Genomic DNA, 23,686 nt, shown 5'->3' with positions numbered 1-23,686 from the left:
TAAATACTTGTTTCTTTCTTACTAGTTTTTTCCGAATATGTTGGTAATTAAAAATCAATTAAGGCATAATTATCTGTATTAGGTAACATTACTTCAAATGGTTCCCAAAAAGCAATATCCTATGAGATTTTCAATTCAAAATTAGATATGTATATTGCAATTAGATGCCCTCTAATGATTTTCTTTTTATATAATTACTATTTGTGCGTACAAACATATATTGAACTTTAAATACTCTGAACAAAAATATACACCAAATTTGAATACCAAATTGTTAAACTAATTAAAAAAAGAAAATATAATTTACCTATGCTGGATTTTATTGTGCAATTCCATGAATCAGACATTTTTATTTAAAAATTTGTCTTTCTTAGTGTAAATTCATGTTCAAGGTTACTTTATAAATGTATGTGACGCAAAGTGCTACGTTGCTGTATCCCTTAAAAATCAATATTAAGATGTAAATCTAAGAAATGGTCAACCAATGTACGGTTTGTAGTGACCTTACACCTAACAAAAAGTATAGATCCCTACAACTGGGTCGGCAGCATTCGGTGGAAAACATCAATGTTTTCAGAAATTGGGTTACCCGGATCTGCTGCATAAAGAAGCACAACTACAAAACGTAGAGATGTGTTCGAACACATAAGATGAAACGTGTAAATATATACTGATTATTAAAAAGAATAAAAAAACCCATTAAATTCACAGTGTTACATGTAATAAATATTGCATGTTTGATAAGGTTTATCGGAAAAAGTAAACAAGAGGCCAATGGGCCACGCCGCTCACCTGGGCAACATTACACATAATAAAATCAGCTTGTTGGAGTCATTATAATGTCATATAATACATCTTGTATAAAAAAAAATCCCATTTGATAAAGTGTTGTCATAGCTCAGTGATTAAAGTATCCGATTATTTATGAACCGCAGATCATGACTTCAAATCGCCCGGGGCTTTTGTTAACATTTACTGAATGTCTTCCTTTTTTTCACAAAACTGCAAATTTACCCCCTGTTTGACTCAAACATTGTCCATAATATAAACTATTTTATTCAGCTAGTTTTCTACTGGATTGAGAAAGCATTACAAGGTGTAGTGAGCCACCTGTGTCACTGTGAGAGGGAACTCTTTTTGTTATTACAAATAAGCATTTGTTAGAAGGGGACCAATGTTGATATGTACTGTTATTCTGTTATACTTTTATGTGTATTGCCTATGTGAAAGATGGTGCGAAATACGGCCACCAAATTATTTGCAAAATAATATTTATAATATAAACTTTGCATGTACTTAAACTTTGATATATGTACTCTTAAAGAATCCCATTTTAACCCCCCCCCCCCCCAGGGAGTAAAACCAATCAATTTGATGATATAATCATAATTCATCGTAAGTTTCACTTTTTAAATATGCATATACATTTAACTTTGCCCCACATTATAAAGCATTTTAAGCGTACGAGCGCAGTGAAGTTCATTTTATTCACGCTATATATAAACTAGTCATGTTGGATATATTTAATTTCTTCATAAACCTTCCTTTTACATTTTGTTTCGAAACCTATTATAGAAAATTAGCAAGTTAAACCTTCTACCTAAATAAAAATATGAAAAATACATGAAAGAATTTTGTACCACCCCTCACCCTTTGTTCCTCGATCAGCTGCATGTTTGCCCATTTGATAAAATTATCCTTTTTAAGGTGCAACTTCTATGCTTAGCGCTTTATTGTCGTTAGACTCCTACTTCCGGTGCATCAAATAACCGCCCCTATGAGCAGAAATATACATAATTTAAAATGGTTAGGGAAGGTTTACGCACATTATTGCATGGGCTGTTGTGAATCTAAGGTACGGACAATTGTGAAACTAATATACGGGGCATACGTACATCATTGCAGGGGCTGCCATACTATGATGAGGATATATAGTGCCTATATAGAAGTTGAAATGTTATATACAAACAAAAGCTAAGTTAGCGCTTTTCAGTGCTAACAATACTTTGATTTAACAGGTAGGTTGGGACCAATCGCCCAAATGGAATACAATAACCCGTTTCGGATATAATAGCGCAAATGGGATATACATTTTACCCCCCCCCCCCCCAACTTCTTATTATTGTGATGGCAGGTATACTCAGGCTAGCAGAGAAGGTGCAATTACCAATGAAAAATTTTGATTTTGAAATTTTTTTAATATAAATCTAATATAAATCCGCATTGGAATAGATGTAATGCAACAACTTTTGGTAAACAACTTCTTCTGGGACCGTACTGATATTGAGATTGATACCTCAGTATATTCAAAACTTCTTGGGGATCAATCTTACAAACTATAGACATATAGAAAAACTTCTTAACCAAATGGTGTTACATTTGATACCTATTAATGCGAATTTATATCAAAAATTTAAAAATCAAAGAATTTCCTTTTTTGCACTAAAACCGAGGGAAACCATGTACTCAACAAAACAATCTTTGAGCGGCAACATGAAATGAGAACTGTGAGAACAAGTGTCTTCTGTAACTCGATATTTTTGAAAACAGAATAAACAAATTGGTTATATTTTCACTAAAGAAACAAGCATTGATGCAGATAAGATGTGGTTAAAAATGAGTTCAGATTACAAGGGGGATGACTAAACATTGATTATAGATAGATAGATATTTTCTCACCACAATATCGTCCTAAAATATTTGGCTTTAAAGATTCACCAAGATATCACCATTCATAGATATACAAATATTGATCACTAATGCATGCTTAAAAGATAACCTTTTTTTTTAAAAGTGTAAGCTGTATTGAAAATACTTTGCAATAGAAACTAAACTTACAACAAAAAAATATGAGTGTAGATGCATGCTTTGAAAGCTCAAGTAGGTAACATTACCTAACTCGTAGATTATGTTTGTTACATTTGTATTATAAGCAGGTATAACACTTTATTGAAAAAGGATATTTTTTTTATAATGTTAGCATTTGCAATGTATGTTTGATAGTATTTTGCATATCAGATCATCATTACACCGATTTAAATAGTTAACCGCAAATTCCAATTTAAAATCACATTTGATGAAAATTAGATATCATCACTGAAATTTGAAGGTGTTTTTTTTCTGTTTTATTTAAAAGAATATACCACAAGCCATTGATTTAAATAAAACAGGTAACTTTGAAAAATTTGTAGGAATAACTGATGTCATTATCACAATCTTTTTTTTACCTTATTCAATAATTGTATGGTCGTATTGTTCATTGTTCACATTATTGCATTTGAGACGTTTTTCAAGGTTTCTTTCTTTTTTTGGTCACAAAATACCATTTTTTGTTCATTTCAAAAAAACATTTTACCGAGTCTAGGTGTACCTAGATTTTGCTTCACGTGCCTTTGTATTGCATACTTGTCTAGAATTACAGCTTCAAGTGCACAATAAATGACTTTTGATTAATGGTCTCATTCGATCAGATATTTGATTTTAAGGGTCATCTTTGTATTCATTCGTAAACAAAAACTATCCGGTGATATCTTATCAACTTTAAATAGACTGCATAAAGCCATTAATTCATCGTATTTCTAGTGTCTTGCGTAATCTATTGTTATTTTAATGTACCATTCAATGTAAAAGTTTTAAATGAAATAGTTGGCGTATACTGGTTTAGACTAAAAAGGGGGATCTGCATTGTGAACAAAAAATATATAATAAGTTACATAAGAAAAATCGAGGCATCAATAACATTTGTATCTGTTTTGAGATTAATTCTAATAATAACGTGGCATGAGGCAAAATGAATGCATTTCAGATTATATTTTACATGTATCAATTTAATAAAAATTATCCGCTAGAATTATGGAACATGTAAAATTTAATATATTTTTTTTTATATAAAACTTCTAGGCATAATCTTGAATATTGAATGAATTATATATTTTCTGTAAAGTAGACATTTACCTTATGCTAAGACAGTTTTAAACTGCTTTACATATGCTGATCGCTATTCAATTCAAATCAATGTTTAGAAAGTATTGTTTTAATTTGTGGTCCAGTGTTCATTTTATCACACATTTAACACAAAAATATTCTCAAAGTCCATATTGTTACAATATACACAAAAAAAAATTAGGTCAGGTAAGTCATTTTACGTGGAAAAAGTTGCTTTAATGATAAACAAAATTATTTGCAAAACAAAAATATATTTAAGAACTATATTTCGAGGAGAATCTACAACAAAAATGATTACCTTATGAAATAGAATTAGTCGTTTACTTAGGATAGTTTATTTAGAAAGGTGAAAGAATTTACCATTTACAACATAGCACTTCGTTTATAGGGGTAGTATTCGTCGACACGGAACGTTAAAAGGATGGTCTGGTACGCGGAAGGCTTATGTAAACGCGATCCTTTCCAAGAAAGCAATTGAAAAAATTTTGCAGTGCTTGGAACAATTCTGTTACCAAAAGGATTGACAAGAGTACAAGAGAAACAGAAACGAATTTATACATGTGATATGTGGAGCAATGGATGAAAAAATGTCGAAACCAGTAAGATATTTATATATATAAGATATATAAGTCTAGATATTTACTCTTATGTTATTTTTAAAAGTATGTCGACCAATGAAATGTCAAAATGAAGAATAAAAATATGTTTCTTATAATATAATTACACTTTTTCTTAAAGAAAATATTTGGAAGACACTGCTTACAATATTAACAAACTGATATAACTCAAGGAACGACAAAGGGGTCACTATTTTCCTTACTTGCTAAATTTTGAGGATTGCACCGTTACAATATGATTCACTAATTACATGTAAGTGTCCAGCAGCATTAGGACCGAATATTATAAAATTGGTATCCGAGGATTCTTAGCAGAAACAAAACACGGAATAACTTTCAAAGCAAACTCTTTCCTTTACATATTCTCCCAAACGTGTAATTTTGAAAACAGGGGGCAAAACACATTTTTTCTACCAGAATGTATTATCCTGCATCAAATGGCTATATAGTAAACTGCTTTAGTTAAAAAAAAACACCTTTAGGAATCGAATAATCGTGAACAGAGGAGGTTCCGATTAAACCAGGTACATTTGTAATACTTCGAACGATATTCAAGGTGTATGCCTTTTAACTTATTTTTGTTTTTCTTAAAATAGAAATAATTTTATAAATATTATTAACAATGATAAAAATATTAATAATAATAATTTATAACCTTCGGGGGCTTATTAAAGGGTAAAGTTGGGAATTGGGGGTGTCAAAACAACTTCAAACAGAAAAAAAAGATTGTATTGTCATTGTGTGATTTTAAATGTTACATCGATGGTATATTGGAAGAAATTTAATTCATTTGTTTAAAATAAAAAGTCAAAAGAAAACAGAAAACCAATTATCTAATTTACAAAAAAAAGAAGAAAGAAAAATATTATAATTTTAAAGACTCATGAATTTTTATGCATCTCATTTTCAGAATAGCTATAGAAATCAACGTCAAGGATAGAGTTACGCATTATCAATAAAAACAGACGGCCCTTAAATTTGATGTTCAATCGAGGATGTTTCATATTATAGTATTATGTTATAAACTTTAATTATCAATTGTAAGGTTATAGTAGGGTCACGCTCAATACGGTAATTAGATAATGGTTAAGGTGATATTGTGGACTCATAAAATGAGATCACGAACCAAGAAATTTGTCATTATTTTATACATATGCTCTACGACTCTATCTATTAATCCTGTGAGTTTTAAAGCGGTATCATATTCAGAGAAGGGTTGATTGTTAACAAAGATTTACATTATCTTTTATCTCGTAATCAAACCTGACATTACCTTGATAACCTACCTGAATGGAATAGAAATAAAAGCATAACAAGGTAGACTTTAACGAAATCTCTCTTTTTGCTTAGAGTTTTCCTTTTATTATCTGTAAAGTGGGATCTTCAGTCAAAAGCATGCCACCGCCGAATAATTTATGATTTATCTTCCTGACTCTATACTTATTGATTGTAAATCTGTAAATTAGATAGGTAATAACTTTTGTTTCCGGTGCAGAATTCTGATGCTGCTCCTATGGCTACAGAAGACTCTGATGTTCCAACAACAGATTACGACAGCGATATTGAGGTAAGATCCTACATTTTAATTGCCCGACTCCTGTGTTTCCGATATCTTGTTTTTGAGACTAAAAAGTGAATGTTTAAATACAATTATAATTATATATCACGAGGTACGAGCACAGGGTAACGTAAATATTTCCCTTATTTTTTTTTTCTCATTAAACAGTGCTTTGAAAAAAAAAACAACTAGTGATAAACAATTGAATTAAACGACAAAGGTACACTTTGCTTCTCATATCAAAATACCATAAAATATACATGTAAATGTAAAAAAAAAATGTTTGCATTATATTTCAATTACAACTTGATCACTGTCAAAAAAAAAATTTCGCTGATAAAAAAAAGTAACAAGGAATAGTTAGAAAAAAAAGTAAAATTGAAGAAATACACAGTGACAATGCCCCTAAACTCTTAAGGAATTTCTATTGCATCGTTATGTTTGCATGTATTTGAGCATTAAGTTACCTTTTTAAGTAGATAAAGACTTTTAATAATGGATTGCAGACGAACACCCACTTCCAATGTCATTAGAAATGAGCGCCCATTCATTTCTTCAAAATTGAAACTTTAAATACCTGTTCAACAAATGTGTACAATGTAGGGTGACAGCTTATTTAACACAAGGCCGAAAACACGCGTTTAACTCATGCTGTTTTTGGAATAGACTATTCAATTTATTCAAAGTCTTTCGGCGACCGCGATACAGGCGTAACCTATTTTGATACAAATAACGAAATTAACATCTACAAAAATACGTGGTTAAATTCTTCATTTTAAATGATGTCGTGTTGTACATGTAATGATAAAAACATATAATTCAACACTCCAATAAGGGTGTTTTGTTATACGAAAGCCTTTAAAGTACGAAAGTGTTTTAACATCACCCGTTTAATCAAGTGATGGTTATAAAATGACGACGGGCATTGCCTATGAATTTAATATTAAATTTATTGACAATTCTTCATGATAAATGGGATTTTGTGGGATTAATCTACATCATTTTTTTTTAAAACACTCGTTTGTAAATGATAGTGATAGTATATAATATAATGCATTCAGTAACATAAAAAGCATAGTGTGGTGGGTTTTTTCCATAGAATAAACGGAGTCCTCTGAAACGAATATATTGCACAATGTTAATAATGGCAAGTAGAATGTAATGTTTATTTCACTAAATTCAGCTAAATATGTTCTAAGTTAACTTGTTTGTATGTACAGCCAACATTCCATAAACAACAATATCTCTAATGTTTAAGTGGCGTATCTCCCTAATTATAAACATGTACTGCTTTCTACACGTTTGCTTCAATGCAAGATTAAAGTTTCTGATTTCAGAGACTCCGCATTTTTGATAATTTATTCATATGGTTGTCATATTTGATTTTATTTAAAATTTTCATTTTTTATTTTGTTTTTTGTCCTTAGGATAAAATAAAATGATACTCGGGCATTAATTAAAAAATAGCATGGCGAAAAGGCGTTAGTCCCGAGGCAGTGAATCACTTTTAAACCTGGTACATGTAACATGCACCTTTTTTACAAATATTCTCAACAATAAACTGTGAAAATTGTGAAAATTGTGCATTCCATTCACTTCGTCAAAAAACCCTGTATTGCTCGTTTTGAAAAGAAAAATCTGATACCGGTTAACATTTAACTTGTAAAATCGAAATAGCTATCTTTTTTCAACGCTTAATAACAAATGGGATTTCAAAGGACGCACCTGCTTATTATCTTGTCAACAATCGCATGCAGATTATAACAGACACCGGAAAACACAAAGCCAATGCATAGTTTCTATTTGCAATTTGAATTCCATCTACGCATGCAAGAAAACATAAACACTCCTTTAAAGTCAAGATCTGGAAAACGATAGTTGCCTACAGGTTTATAAAATTTAAGAAATAAATTATTCCAATGATGCTTCATAACAATACCTTTGTTTGATAGGGTTTACATGTACCGGGGCTAAACTTTTTGGTAAACGCAATAAAAAATCATGTTTTAAACTGTCATTTTCAATGAAATATGAAGGAATTGAGGAACAAATTTAGGAGTTTTGTCCGTTTTTGATTAATAAAATATATCTATAATGCCTACAGTCCCCCCCAAAAACGAAATTAAACAAGCTCTTGACTTCCTCTTTAAAATGATGTCAAATTGAATAAAGATATTGACATAGACATAGAATGTCAAGAAATTGTTTTATTTTCTACATAATTCTTTAAAAGCCGTAAAGTACGGGGAAAAGATTCTTCGAACCAATTATGACGTCATAATGGTGCTAGCACCAAAAGGATAGTCTGGATTCATTTAGATCCTGACCTTAAGGAAAATGAACGATTATTTTCTCTAGTCAAATATTAATTGTTTACGAAACTGCGACCAAAACAGACTCAAAGAGCGCTTGATTTTTTTTCACAGATTTTTTTAGGCATGTTTTGTATGAAAACCCTGATACACAAATAAAAAATATTGAATAATGCAAAAAAAAGAAAATATGTATTTTAGATTGAGGAATCGCTGAAAACGCAACAGAAAAAGCAAAATCCCAAACCAAAGTAAGTTTTACGCTTAATAAATAGTATGTCTTTAACTGGTTAAAACTGCAAATAATCACAAGTAATAAACTCAATCTATATCCGTTTTCAAAACAGATATTGGGATCGGTTTGGTTTGAAAGGAAATGATGAAGAACGACAGGATGTACACACATATTCCAGCTTTCAGTTGATTAAGCTGGGATTATATGCTGTTTTATTTCTTCTGTTCCTGGCAAGCCTGGTGACTCAGAAATTGAGTCTTGCCATCGCATCTTCCAAGTTAACAACAGACTTTAAACAGGATAAGAAAACAGCATCCAACTCTTCTGACCATCGTCATGTAATTATCACACTTTAAAACGGCATGTTCACAATTCCAGTCACATTGTTTTCCTAAGTTTGTTTTGTTTACAATACTTAAAAAATAAATTTTTAACTCAAACTTTTGTTAACAGGGCTCGTTTTGTTTACATTGAATCAACAAACCGTTGACATTTTTTTTCAAGCTGGTGTTTCTTTCAGCTAATTTGTTTTGATCAGAAATACGTCATATATGGTGTACGTTCTTTTTTTGAAAAAAAAAGAAATCTGAAGAAGAAGATCCATATATAACTATTGAAATACCTTCCCATCAGAAATCAGCTTTATTTAATGTATAATTCACTGCTTTAAAGATACAGTAATTTCCTATATTTTGAAAATTATGACGGTAAGAAAAAAAAGTATGGACGCTAAATAACTTTTTTTATGAGCATTTTGTGAACAAGTTAAACAGTTTCTACAAATAAATGTCATTATTTCACAATGTTTTGATATTGAAAATGTAAATTTTCTTTAAAAAAGGTATCTGATCCTGCGGTCCACGGATTGCTACTATTTACTGCAATGTGTGTTCCATACGTCTTGACTTTCTCGTCCAGCTGTTGGAAAGTTTACTTTGGGAATTTAAAACGACCGTCCATTTCAAGCGTCATTGTGGTAAAAATACATTTATATTATCTATCTGTTCTCGTAATTCTATGAGAGTGTCTTAATTTCTGGAAATAGCTTAAAAAACTCATATGGCTGAAATCAGAATTACTCTTAAGCTGACTTGATATTTTTAAAAGGGGAAAAAAGTACAGCGAGTGATATATGATTGGTAATTTTAAGTTCCACTAATGCATATATCGAACATGTAATTTGTTAAGGTTATTTCCGATAGAAAAGTAAAAGATACGGCATGAATAATTTAATTGTGTGCTAAGTTCTGCAGTTTGAGCTGTAAAATAATATATAATATAGACATATCAAATGGTCCCTAATTACGCTATGCCTTGCTTACATGTAAAAAGATCAAATTGTTTAGCATTAATAAGCTTTATTCATACATGAGCTGAAAAGAAACCAACCTATTTAAATTGAGAACCAATGTAAGTAATTATTGGTGTTAGTCAGGTGTTATTTAGATTATTAGAAAAAAACAGCATTACATATATCTTAGTATTTCGGAAAACATAACTGATTATAGAAATGTATCATCATACTTTGGGTAAATCACACTACTGTTCAATAATCAGTGGTCAATTTAATTTTCAAATTTAGCAGCTATTATCAAACAACACTTTATTACTTTGTTTTAGAGTCACGTTTTTACTTCAAAGTTTATAGCGTTAAAAAAACGTGTTTTTATTGCTTTTTTCAGAAATGTATTGATAATTTATTTCAGTGCGCTGTCCTTGCTGCCTTGCAATCAATAGGACTTTGTCTTCTCGTGTTCCACCTCCTACCAAACGTGGGACCAATTCAGGGATTGTTGGTGCTCGGTGCTACTGGAATCATACCAAGTTTCTTAAAATTGCACCTCACGCTGAATAAAACATGTGAAATACGAGCAAAGATTACCGAATTCGCAGTGGATCTTTTATCGCTCTCTTTGCAGTTGTCAATCACAGCGTTGATCTTTGTTCCAAACGTAACATTTTTCTGTCGAGTTTCCTCGCCCCCTGGTAGCAACGGAGGTTATTACGTCACAAAATGTCTGACTAACACAGTATCGCGTATTAAGGCAATTTTGGCTCTCTTGCTTACCTCACTGACATGGTGGGAAAACTTCCTTGAAAAACTTATTGAGAAGAAAAGTTTGAAGGGACGTATTTCAAACATACAGTCTGATCTCAATGAAAACAGGGCTTTTATAAATATTTTTGTGTCCATGTGCAAATTTGTAACATCTTTTATAACAGTTTTTATCATCGAAGATTCTTCACAAATTTTTGAACAACATATTTGGCAAGAATTCGCCAACCAAAAAGTACAAGATATTTTAGATATAATACTTCTAATTTTATCAAGTATAGCAGCTTACTTCATAGCTTGCACTTCATGCAAACTACAAATGCAAATATTTTCGTTCTCAATTCCATGTCTTCTCTCCACACCAATAGCTGCAATACTTTTTGCATTAATATGTAGTAGAAGCGGGGAGATTTTGAAGGACAGTTTTTATTTTGACTGTGATATCTCCTGTGACGCCCAGTATTTGAAATCTAACTACTGCCTGGTCGTGGCCCTTCTGTGGACTCTTTCATTGTATTGGACTGCCAAACACATCTGGTTTCCTGAACAGGAAAGGATAGCTAAAGTCGAAAGGTATATTGAAGTCGAAAAAGTTTCATTTTTGTATATAAGTAAAACCCATAAAACTCCTACTATCAGCTCTTAGACTATTTATTTCGAAATATAAAAAATATATACTTGTTCGTAGCGCCAATCCTTTAAAGCAAAATTTCTTGATAAAATTTCTTTAGAGATTATTCCGCATCAACAATATTTTGCAGCAACCAGTTTCTGTAACATTAGGAAATTTAAACAGCTGGTTATCAGCTACCCAATTTTTTTTTACGGTGGTAATACATTTCATTGGTTTTATAAAAATGTTTATGCATATATTATGTACAACTAATTGAAAAGGAAAGCAAATCATTATCTATTAGAGTTTTGTTTTTTTAAATTTAAAAATCCGGATATTCTTAAAAGTACGACTTTGTGCAAGGACACAAGTTAAACAACACCTTTAAGTTGTTTAAGTTATATGTTAACATGGTATTTGTCTATTTATTCTTCTAGATTATTTGTTAATCCTCTATATTGTGGAATACTATTGGAACAAGACTTAGTTCTGAACAGAAAACGGTGCTACAATGAAAAGTAGGTAGATTTTATGCTAAACTGCATAAATCTATTTTAAAATTTGAATTAGCATGGAAAAAGTACAAGTGTTAGTATGTACTACTTGATGTAGGATAAATGCTATTCATTATGATAACACACACGTTGTTTAAAGTAAAAATGAATTTTAAGACAATATAATTTGGCATCCCTTTAAAGACATATGAAAAGTGAAATTTGTAAAATCATGTATTATAACTACAGCCTTAAAAAATCAGAAGAGGAAGAAAGCTTTTCGAAAACTATTCCTCCATTAGTTTACGCATGCGCAACAATGTGGCACGAATCACATTTAGAAATGGTTCAACTTTTGAAGTCGATATTAAGGTAAGCTATATTTAACTATTTTTTGGTGTTTTGTTTTGTTTTGTTTTGTTTTGTTTTGTTTTGTTTTGTTTTGTTTTTTTTTTTTTGGGGGGGGGTGTAAATTAGCATTTTCTCGAAAAAAAATTCCTTACGAATGTTTTGAATGTATTAATCAGTTGAAAAAGAACTGTTTTAATTAATATTCCTTTATCGAAAAAAATATTTTTTAGCTTTGACAAAGCTGTCTAACAATGTTTATTTCCCCTCAAACTGAAACATCAGTTTCATTTGATTACACATACATGTATCACGTGCCTGCCTGACATATCTCTATATCAGTTCGGTAAGATTAATATTCTGCAATATGTGCCGTCATTGACTGACGCTTCGCATCTCATTTTGACATTTCATATTATTGCGTGGACCCTAAGGTCCACGCAGAAAATATATAAGCGAGGTTAAACTGGATGCTACGGGGGAAATTCAGCCTGCGCATGACCTAGCCTGGTTCCTGTGCGTCATGGAAAGCTCAGGGAACCACGCTAGCACACGTTTATCTGAATCGGGATCGGGATTCCGTGCCATATGCACACATAAGTTAAAAGGCGTTGTAATTGTAAAGTTGTCGGTAAACAGTACAGAAACAATATATTCCTTTTAAAGAAATGGTTGGCATGTGATATGAACTATCAGTATTATGAAATAAGTTAATGTTATGCCGAAACTACAACATGCATCAAATAACATAATTTGCAATGTTTTGTTGTTTTCCGAATACACATGTAGCTTAACTTTACTTTTATAGTAGGATGGGCTAGAGAACTTCCCGATTAAATTTTTTTAAGCATTTAAGTATGATTGAATAATTATGTCACAGTAAAAAAGTTTAAATCTCAAGAAAATTGCATCAAAATATGAATTTTTTTATTTACACAAAGCTGTCACTGCATAGTTAACAAAGTAGTGCGAATTGTAATGTGTGCGCAAATAGTAGAATTCAACGAATGCCTGATACTATACATGCAAACTTCATTCATAGATAGGTCATAATTATTTGTGAAGTATGAAACCTTTAAATTCTGAGATAAAAAGTCAGGGCTATACATACAAGTATGCGTAATACAACGTACAAATTGAGTGGTTAAAAGCAGAGGGATGGAGTCGGTGGAATCTCTGATAATCTTAAGGCTTTCGCGTTTTCGTTGGAAACACATGCAAAAGGTCCACGTATTGTAGTCCTTTTTTAAACGACAGCAACTTGTTTAATACATAAACTGCATTCCGTAAATATCTAAAGTAGTCGGCCTTTATTAACATTAGTGCAGCTGCCATTTGAATATTGTCGTCACATTATTGTGTCAGGAGAAGAACAAAATGGCAGCAACGGTTTTTGCTCAAACTTCTGCAGAGAAATGGGAGAAAACACTTAAAATTTAACACAACATTGTAAGTAACGTTGGTGGAGCAAATATTTTTGAAGAAAATTTGAAAGGTCAGGTTGATAATTATGTAGAGTTTGAATCAGTTAAATTTGATGAGATGCTAGGCAACTTGTACATGGCAACGCATAGATCAACGCTTTTTTGTGAACATATTGGCCACTTGAAAGTCCTCGGGAAACAAAACAATTATTAGATTTGGCACTGATTGACTATAGAAATATATCAGGTTGATCTATCTCATAAACGTCATCTATGAGATTGATCAACCCGATATATTTCTGTACTCAGTCAGTAACAAACAACCTAATAAGTAAAAGTATGTAGCAACAACAGACTGGTCAACATTTGTTACAACAAATAAATAAGAACGTTTTTATTATGATATTCGTTGTTAAGAATAACAAAACGAAAGCTTGTGAAGGTTCAACAAATTAAATTATTAGTCAATTTGGCGATGTTGTCATTTAAAATTATGTACAGGTATAAAGATACAAGTTACTTAGGGCTGTTGAAAAGATATTAAACCTATACATGTATGCAGTATTTATTTCATTGCAGAATGGATAAAGATCAATCTTTTCGGAAACCGGAAGAAGAAAACGATTACTATCGGTTCGAAGGTAAAAAGTTGAATTTTTTATGCATTAACTGGAGAACGGTTTAATTTTCGAGATACATGTGATGTACCTGCATTTTAAGGTTTCATTAAAACAATGGTAAAACAACACAAGCCAGTTGTTGTATTGTACATAAAACCTAAAATTTATCCTTATACATGTATATGTGTTTTTTGTCGGTAATAATACACTCTATGTTTTTTTTAGTTCATATACTTTTTGATGACGCATTTAAAAACGGTATCTTGAATGAGTATGTCACAATGTTTGCAAAGGTCATAGATGAAGCTACAAGGTAATATTGCACTATAAAATATAATATTGCTTAATAAAAATACTCATATTTCACATATGGAAAAAAAAGCTTTCGGTCTGTACCCCCCAATCTTCTGATAAACAAAATAGAATGGACGTGTGGTCTGCATTTCTTTACATGTTGAAAGTACGGCTCATAGAAATCTGCGCTAATTTTGGACATCGAATTTATATCCGCATACGTTTTTTTTTCTAAAACACGATCTGAAAATGAAGTCTGTTTAATTCAACTGCAGGTCACTGATTTACCCTTTAACTAAACTACTTTATTTTCCAAACCAGCAGTGGTAAATAAAGATATGTCTAATAAGATTGTATTTGAATTTTATAATTTCAAATTTCTTATCGGTGTTATACATGAAAATTAACATGTATGTAGATCTTAAAGTTGGTTTTGCCCCTTCTATTAAAATAAGACTTATAATTAACATGTATGCTCAAACTACGTTACAAAGTCGAAAAACACTTATTACTTTGTTGATATACAATGCTGCCATCATGAAAGTTGGCAAGGATTTGATAGGGTACACGATACATGATAGAAATACATTCGATAAATTCTATCCTATCCTATTTTAATCTACCCTTTTTTATTAGTCCCCTACCGGTTTTCACCGGAGGGGACTATAGCTTTCCTCTGCGTCCGTCCGTCTGTCTGTCCGTCCGTCTGTCTGTCCCACTTCAGTTTTCCACACTTTTATTCTTTATGCGTTTGATGAATAATATGAAATTTGCTGAACAGCTTCAAAATGTCAAACTACAGATCAAGTTTACACTTTTGTAGCGTCTGGTTAACATATTTTCGAGAAAATTAATTTTTTATATTCCAATTTTTTAATGTTCGGGTTCGTTATCGGGCTCGGTGTGTATCAATTAAACGAGGAAAATATATTGTCATTAATAATATCGTAAATTTCTTGGACCATTCCTTTCATTGTTTCTAACAAACAAATAAGATCTGTAAAATATTGTCAAGCATTGTGTTGTAAATTTAATCGACAGGGTTTTTTGTATTATTACAATCGGGTTCGTTATCGGGTTGGTCTGTTGAGACGGTAAGAAATGATATTCTGCATAACAGTGCATTGTTTTCACAAATTACTACAAACTGGTAGGGGACGTGTATTGCTTATGCAATACTCGCAGAATGCTTGTTATTATTATTAGGGCGTTTTGGGTTTATGTATTGGCATTAATTTAAAAATGTAAAAATGAAAGAATCATATTTTTTAAAATATTCAATGATAGGAAGTTAATAATTTAATATTGATTTTATGCTCCAGTTCCCTGAATTCTGAGCCAATAAAGATGATGGATCCATTTCTTTTCTGTACATGTTATGGAGGGCAGATAGTTTACAAAATGCCTGGAGGAAACTTCATGTTCATTCATTTAAAAGATAAAACTAAAATACGACGTAAAAAGAGATGGTCACAGGTACAAGCACTTTGTTTTAGAAGTAGTCTTTACTTGTACCTAATATGTATTATCAACATTCAATCGTGAAAAAGGGGATAAAATATCATTACTGCAATTTATCCTTCTCACCTAAGTCATCTATGCAATAAATCAGCTACAAACAAAATGTCCCTCGTTTAGAGATTTTGCTATTACATGTAGAACTAGTGAAACTCTTTTAAAAAATGCCCCAAATTTAAAAATAAAGTAAAAGACAACAAAATTATTGACTTTAATTTCAATGATATTGTTTTCACATTTCGAAACTGTGAAACTTTGAAATTTTGAAATTTTCGACAAATCTTTTCTACATTACTGATTATCAAACATCATATTTTGATTACTTCTATCATTTTGAACAGGTCATGTATATGTACTACTTACTTGGGCATAGACTTCAAGTTGAAAAAGAGAGCTTCGCACAGGACAAACCAGCTAAGATTGATGACCTATTCAAGTCTAAGGTACCAAAAAATGCAAATCTCTGTAATGTATATCGACATTATAACATAAAACAAGAGAACAAACATATTAAATGATACATGTAGTTGATGGTGTCTAATTTCGTAATTGATGGCACTAACCGTTATGAGCGCAGTTAATAAAATAATATGTATTTGCTAAAAACATCATTCATTTGATATAGATATGTTCAATTTTAAGGCTACACATTTTGGATGTTTGGGTTTCTGAATTACAATTCAAAGGGATATATACACAATATGAGATGAATATGCTGTTCTGAAAAAATACTGTATAAAATAGCTGAATTGTGTATCTTGAATGATTCACGAAAATGTGAATGTTAGAACTCAAGTTACATGTGAGATTCAAAGGAAAGAAGTTTTTGTTATGTAAACAAATCCCGAGTCAAAAAATTTAAAGTAATTACCATCTCGTTGACAAAATAACTATTGCCTAACAAGAAAAACTGATTAAATGAGTTCATAAATTACTTTATCAACAACAAAAAGTCACATTAGAATTTTACTTAAACAACATATATGTAATTATAAACAATACCATTATACAAGCTTTGTTTACAAAAAAAAAGAATTCTAACATTTTTGACTCGATATCTAACTTTCAAACTTTTACTAATAAAGACACCTAAATTGACCATTCTAGACAATATAAAAGTAAAAAAAAAACTTTTTAAAAACTTGAGGTCAAGTCATGTCTACGTCCATTTAAGGTAAAAATAAACATCACTATCAAATTCTCAAATCAGAGAGTTGCCATTTCTTAACAATTGATTTAAATTAATCAGACGAATTAACTGAGAATGTTTGTGGACATGTTACAATTATAGGCTGAAAATACCTTCATTCTTGCACTGGACGGTGATGTGGATTTTACACCTGGTGCAGTCAGAATTCTCATCGATAGAATGAAGAAAAACAAAGATGTCGGGGCGGCCTGCGGAAGGATACATCCTATTGGGAACGGTATGTTTATAAATTAGTTTGCACGCTTCATTTTTTGTTTTTACATATATAAAATGCATATTGCTTCATTTTATGTTAACTTTTTACTTTGACATTGCGATAAGTTTGAAAAGCATACCTTTACATGTGTTTGTAGGGCCAATTGTGTGGTATCAGAAGTTTGAATATGCAATTGCACACTGGTTACAAAAAGCTACTGAACACGTCCTGGGATGTGTATTGTGTTCTCCGGGATGTTTCAGTCTTTTTCGTGGATCTGCTTTAATGGATTACAATGTTATGAAAAAATACGTGCAGGTTCCCTCCGATGCGTCTGAAGTCCTTATGTACGATTTAGGTAAGTAAATTTTTCATTTCCAGTTTGTTTTATTTACATTCTTTCTCAAAGATTAGGAACTTTTTAATGCCGTACACTTAAAGAAGATGTTCAAAATATTTAAAATTCAGTAAAATACTCTTTATGTTTATTGCAAAGAACAATTAATCATTTTACTGCTAAAACCTGAATTGAAAACTCGATTTATTTTTGGTTTAGTTATCCAGAAATTTGCAAATTACTATCAAATATTATCATTAAACGCGTAACTATCAAAACATCTGTTTAAATAAATACACAAGTCCGAAAGGACGGAGATAAAAGATGGTTGGGTCTTTGGGCGAGTTTTAAGGAATACATGTATATTGTGTAATTCAACATAACAAAGTCAACGTAAGAAATAATTTTCGCAGGTGAGGACCGCTGGCTGTGCACACTTCTGTTACAGCAGGGATACAGGGTGGACTATGCTGCAGGGGCTGATGCATACACGTACGCTCCTGAAGGATTCGACGAGTTCTTCAACCAAAGAAAGCGGTGGGGACCGTCAACGCTTGCGAATATTTTGGCACTTTTACAGGAAGGAGATAAAATTGTTGATGTTAACCCCAATATAAGCTGGCTGTACATTATTTATTTGGGTGAGTGAACATTTATTATTAGTAAATTAAAATATTAGGTTTGGTCCCATTGATCTTGGTGATTGCGCGCATATACATGTAAGTGTTGTCGAATGCAAAAAGCGCAACAAAAATACACAATGTTGCAAACATTTACTCTAGATTGCGATTTGGGTGTCAAGGTTTCTTTGACTAAAGTTTATGAAAGGACAGTGATGTGCATCATATAATTTTCATTATATTCAATATCGTTTCTTTTTATGATTGGGTTTAATTTTAGTACAAAATTTTATTATTATAAATATAATACTGTCAAGCTTATCTACTGACAAGTATATAGGTGAACCAGGCTCTTTAAGGACAAGCAAAAGTATTTGTATTTATGACAAATATTTTAATAAAAAAAATCAGCTAACAACTGAAAATTAAATACATTATATTCTAAACCTATATCTAAAAGCTCTATTAATCGCAATTTGCGGTTTATAATATTTATGACTTGCAAGTACAGTGAACTTTAACCACCGAACTTTAATTATTTCGATAAAATCAATCGATACAATCTCTTTCATTAATCATCTGAATAAAAATTTTTATGACGTTGCTTTTAAGGTCTTCATGAAGTAAGCTCACTTAATCGTAAAAGGAAAAGTTGTAAATTTTCCTATTTCAAATTTCACAACTGCAATTATATTGCTTTATCTTTCTCAAGGTTCTTTAATGGTTTCAACCATAATAGGACCAGCTACCATTTTGATGTTGATTGCAGGAGCCTTAGTGACAGTTTTTGATGTATCCATTGTAAATGGATATATTGCCTCGGTTATTCCCGGTGTATTATTTTTTGTCATATGCCTTGTGTGTTCTACGAAGGTTCAGCTAATCGTAGCCCAAGTTCTCAGTGGATTTTATGTCATAATTATGATGGTGGTAATGGTTGGACTTCTGATAACTGCACTTACCCAGTCACCTTACCATCCGAGTGTGATATTTTTACTGGGGCTTGTCATTATATTTGTCGTTGCGGCGGTGTTGCATCCTCGAGAGTGGGTCAATATCTTATACGGATTCCTATATTTCGTATCCATTCCGAGTGGGTTCTTAGTGCAAGTTATATATTCACTGTGTAACCTAAATGACGTATCGTGGGGGACAAGAGAAAGCTCTACTCCAAAGTTAGAAGACAAGAAAGAAAGTGATCCTTTATCGAAGATTTTTTCACCATTTACAAAGCTTACCAATTTCAGCCCTACAAAAGATGACTCTGAGAAGGAAAAACTTTATAAACTACTAGAAAAAGCAGTTGACAACCGTTGTGCTAAATGTCAAATTGGAGGAGGTTCAATTAAACAGAACGTGGTCACTAATGATGAAGCTGATCAACCATGCCCGGACAAAAACCCCCAAATTGATAACTCAAAGAGTAAAGTACGTAATTTGATGCGGAAGTGTAAAAGAACCTTATCAATTGTTTGAACTTATGCTATGACATTTTTGATTTCTACATCTTAAGGTCACAATTTGATCAAAGAATGTTTGTATAGCACCTTTAATAAAAGTAAATACAAGTTTACAGTTTAAAAAAAATAAAATTCGAAAAATAAATATCGAACAAAAAATGATTTTTTAACAAACGTGAACAGAATCTGTGTGCATTATAGTTTTTAAGAATTGGTGCAGGTAAATTGAATATTTAAAAAAAATTGAAACAAAAAACATTTTAATTTTGACTTATGTTATACAGTTTTGAGACTTTTTTTTATTTCAGTGCTTATTACAGAGTATTTACAAATTGTATAAAAATTATTGTTTTGATGAGCTGTAAAAATTGTGATTGAAATCACATTTGTTTTGTCTGTTGAGCATAGGCTAATGGTGTTAAAAATAATGGATCGTCATGGAAATGGATTGAAAACAACCCATTTCGAGGAGAAGCTGTGAAGATGGATAAAAAAGAAAGCAAGTTCTGGAGACAACTTGTCAAACAGTAGGTGTCACATGTAATCTTTATATAGTGATATATTGCGGAAGTGAAACAGTTCTTTGTGAAAAATATGTTTACAAAATGATGCAGATATTTAGATCCAAACGATGAAAGCATGAAGAATGATTTGACAGAAAAGCTGAGAGAACTCCGTAATAATGTCTGTAGTGGAATGGCCCTTTTAAATATATTGTGGATAGTCGTCAATTTCATGTTCCAGTTCAGAAGCCCAACTGTGGTTACATTTCAACTTCCGGTACGTGAATAGCATTAACGATAGACATTATTTAATTGATTGATCTTGGTTTTAAAACAAGTTAACGTTACAAATGATATGACTGCATGTTGTAGATCAAAGATTACGGTGACGAGAATGGGATCTACGAAATGAAAATAGAGATGTTGGGACTGTTGTTCATCATTTTTTTTCTGGTGCTTCTTTTAATCCAGTTTTGTGGCATGATAATGCACAGGTAAACATCAAACTGTACAGCATATACGGTTCATGTAAACTGTAAAATATAATATGCTTACATGTTGGAAAAGAGTAACTGTCCTTGTACACTGTTTTTTTTTCTTGCAGATGGGGAACTTTTATACACCTCGTAGCCATTACAGAACTTCCCAATCCGTTTCGTAGAAAAAATAATGCAGCAGATTTTGTTGGTATGATCAATAAACATGGAAACGACGAGCACGAAATGACAAATGCTGAGACTTTAAAACAAATTGAAAGCTTGCAAAGATTTGGTTTGTTCAATATCATTCTTGTACAGTCATTTCAAGCATATCTTTTACAACACAAACCAAATCAAAGCATTGCAATCTCATAGCATAGCATTTTAATCTCAGATCATATCATTGAAATCTCATAACTTAGCATACAATATCATAGATTCTCATTCGTCATATCATATCATAGCATAGCATAGCATACGAAATGAATTTTACTCGGTTTTAAATGCTTTTAAAACAATGAAAAATCACTTTGCAGGTAGGAGACAAATTTTTGCTTCTTATCATTTTAGTTCGAAATGTTTGGAATTCCTCGGTGCATGGAGGCGTTTTAGTTCAAATCTCACAGCATTCTATATCAATAAGCCCTTAATTTCAAATTCTCCTAGCATAGCATGAACATTTGATAACATTGAAATCTCATAGCGTAAAATTGTAAATGATATGCATGAAAAGACTGTACAACCTTTTTTTAAATGTAAAAGATGCAGAATGTTGCATTACTAATGTAAAACGAAATTTTTATGCGATTAATGGTAAAAACTTCTCTTTGAATAAAAATTGAATTATTTTTATCGCATTTTTTTTCTTTCAACGAATCATGTTTGTTTTCTTCTTTCATAGGAACAAGATTTGCACGTGCGCCGCATAACAATGATATTGTTGCTGGAACAGACAACCCCGATCAAGATTACAATCAAGCCAATTCTAGACCAAGACTGAGAAAATAGGAAGAAACTAATTCAAAGCCAGAACAATCGAAAAAATGTTGAAGGGGGCACCGACTATAAAAGAAAAGCTAAATGACTATATATGATATGGGCCTAAAATGGCCCCCTAAAATGAACATCATCATTTTACTGTAACTCTTTGTTTCCTTTGTACACACACACATATATATATATATATATATATATATATATATATATATATATATATATATATATATATATATATGATGTTTTTTACATAATGTTCATTTTGATTCAATTGCCCACAATTTAGAAATATGACATCGTAAAGACAACCTTTTTCCGCCATATTTGCCCCCACGAAACAGGAAAATACAAAATATCTTGTCATTATGATGCATCAAATGGTGTAAAGTTCATTAATGACCCCCAGGTGTTGTCTTTAACTCGCTTTGCCCGAGTAAGTGCATAGGAGAGTTGATTAAAATCAACTCCCAATAAAGTATTTTATCTTATTCATATGTTACAGTAGTGTTTGATCCATGTGGGTAATTCCTAGCCTAATGATGCCACTGCTTTGTTAAGAAGATTTTACAATTGCCCAAAAAAGGCGAATACACATGCACATAACATTTTGTTTATAAATCTTAAAAATTGAATTAAGCAATTTCCAAAATGTTAATGTGCATCAGGAGAGAAAAAGCAATCAAGAAATGATTTAAAATTTGCTACTGCAAACATGTAAGAATGTAATAAGAAGACTGAATCATAACAACCAGGTTAGTTTGGGGGTGGGGGTGGAGGGGGGGGGGGTGAATGTGGAGTATAAACATTTATAATTTGAATCATTTATTGTTATTAATTTTAACTTGTCAATGAATACTAGTTATTGATCCCAAGGTAGAAATATGACCTCTGATCATATCCCCGTAGATCATTTGTCAATTATGCAAGGTGTAATGTAATTTGTTTTAAGAATAACATTTTTTACCAGTTTATAAAGGTTTTAAGACACCCAAATTATATTTTGATTAAATTGATCATTCGACAATCAAGGGGGGAAGGGGGAGGGCCGGTTTATATTTGAGCTTGTTTGGTAGTGGGGGTTCCAAGTCATATATTTGACAATTTTTTAATGTAATTTAAAACAAGACTAAGCCATACTACAGTCATGAACATGGATAGTGTATAACAAAACACAAAATAATACATGTATATATACATATGAAGTATTACAAAACAAAGATAATTGATCTATATCTGGGTTCTTAAATTGAATCATATATCATGTACATATTACATTATTGTTTCCTTGTTCAAGGCATTTCAGATGGTATGTTGGTCATGATCCCAAGTGCTCTTCCTGAAATTATCAAATATCATAATAACCATTGAGATCCCCACCTTAATCCAAAGATATTATTCCTCCTTAGGTCATGGCGCATCAGATCATTATGGCATGTAAGTCATGACCCTAACGGGTGTCAAAAGGGTGTGGGGTCTAACATTGAACCTTGTAGGAAGAATCGTAGACTCTATTTTAAATGGGAACTTGAAATCGGACAAAGATAATAATATAGGGTTTTCATAATCATATATTGACTGTTACTGGCAATATATAGGGTTTATTAGATCTGACCCCTGGGGTCATCCCCTACCCCAGGAATTTGAAATTACCATATATCTCAGAAACTGTTATAATCATGACCCCTAAACCATATATATTCATGTTTCTGATGTCAAGGGGCATCAAATGTTATGTAGGTCATGGGCCCTGTGGGTGGTCCTGACCCCCTCAAACAGCAATATATTTTATCCACCAATTATTGAAGACAAAGTGTAAGATCACTAAACGTATAGATTTTTAATTTGATTACA

At 31.6% G+C, this 23,686-nt stretch overlaps 1 protein-coding gene across 4 annotated transcripts; it reads left to right on the top strand.

Annotated features, from left to right (window-relative positions):
• The first annotated feature begins 4,331 nt into the window (after positions 1–4,331).
• LOC105334325 (chitin synthase chs-2) lies at positions 4,332–21,998 on the top strand. 4 transcript variants are annotated; one of them, XM_034465631.2, is made up of 21 exons: positions 4,333–4,544; positions 6,058–6,129; positions 8,634–8,683; positions 8,780–9,005; positions 9,509–9,643; positions 10,374–11,296; positions 11,774–11,854; positions 12,080–12,202; positions 14,182–14,243; positions 14,448–14,535; positions 15,839–15,992; positions 16,376–16,477; positions 17,326–17,461; positions 17,598–17,798; positions 18,191–18,418; positions 19,110–19,825; positions 20,266–20,384; positions 20,472–20,637; positions 20,733–20,854; positions 20,965–21,131; positions 21,741–21,998. In XM_034465631.2, exons 1-21 carry the CDS (start codon positions 4,521–4,523, stop codon positions 21,845–21,847), a joined length of 4,002 nt encoding a protein of 1,333 aa, XP_034321522.2. In that variant the 5' UTR covers positions 4,333–4,520; the 3' UTR covers positions 21,848–21,998. The 4 variants fall into 4 exon arrangements, 3 of the variants coding, with proteins under 3 accessions (XP_034321522.2, XP_034321523.2, XP_065945373.1); XM_034465632.2 differs by lacking the exon at positions 12,080–12,202; XR_004600796.2 differs by lacking the exons at positions 20,472–20,637; positions 21,741–21,998 and having other exon boundaries at positions 4,332–4,544; positions 20,965–21,102.
• Positions 21,999–23,686: the final 1,688 nt, after the last annotated feature.

This window comes from Magallana gigas, chromosome 1 (genome assembly GCF_963853765.1).
Source record: "Magallana gigas chromosome 1, xbMagGiga1.1, whole genome shotgun sequence".
In the NCBI taxonomy this organism is placed as follows: Eukaryota; Metazoa; Mollusca; class Bivalvia; order Ostreida; family Ostreidae; genus Magallana; species Magallana gigas.
The sequence above is the reverse complement of the archived record's forward strand: the minus strand, read 5'-3'. Positions and strand labels throughout refer to the sequence as shown.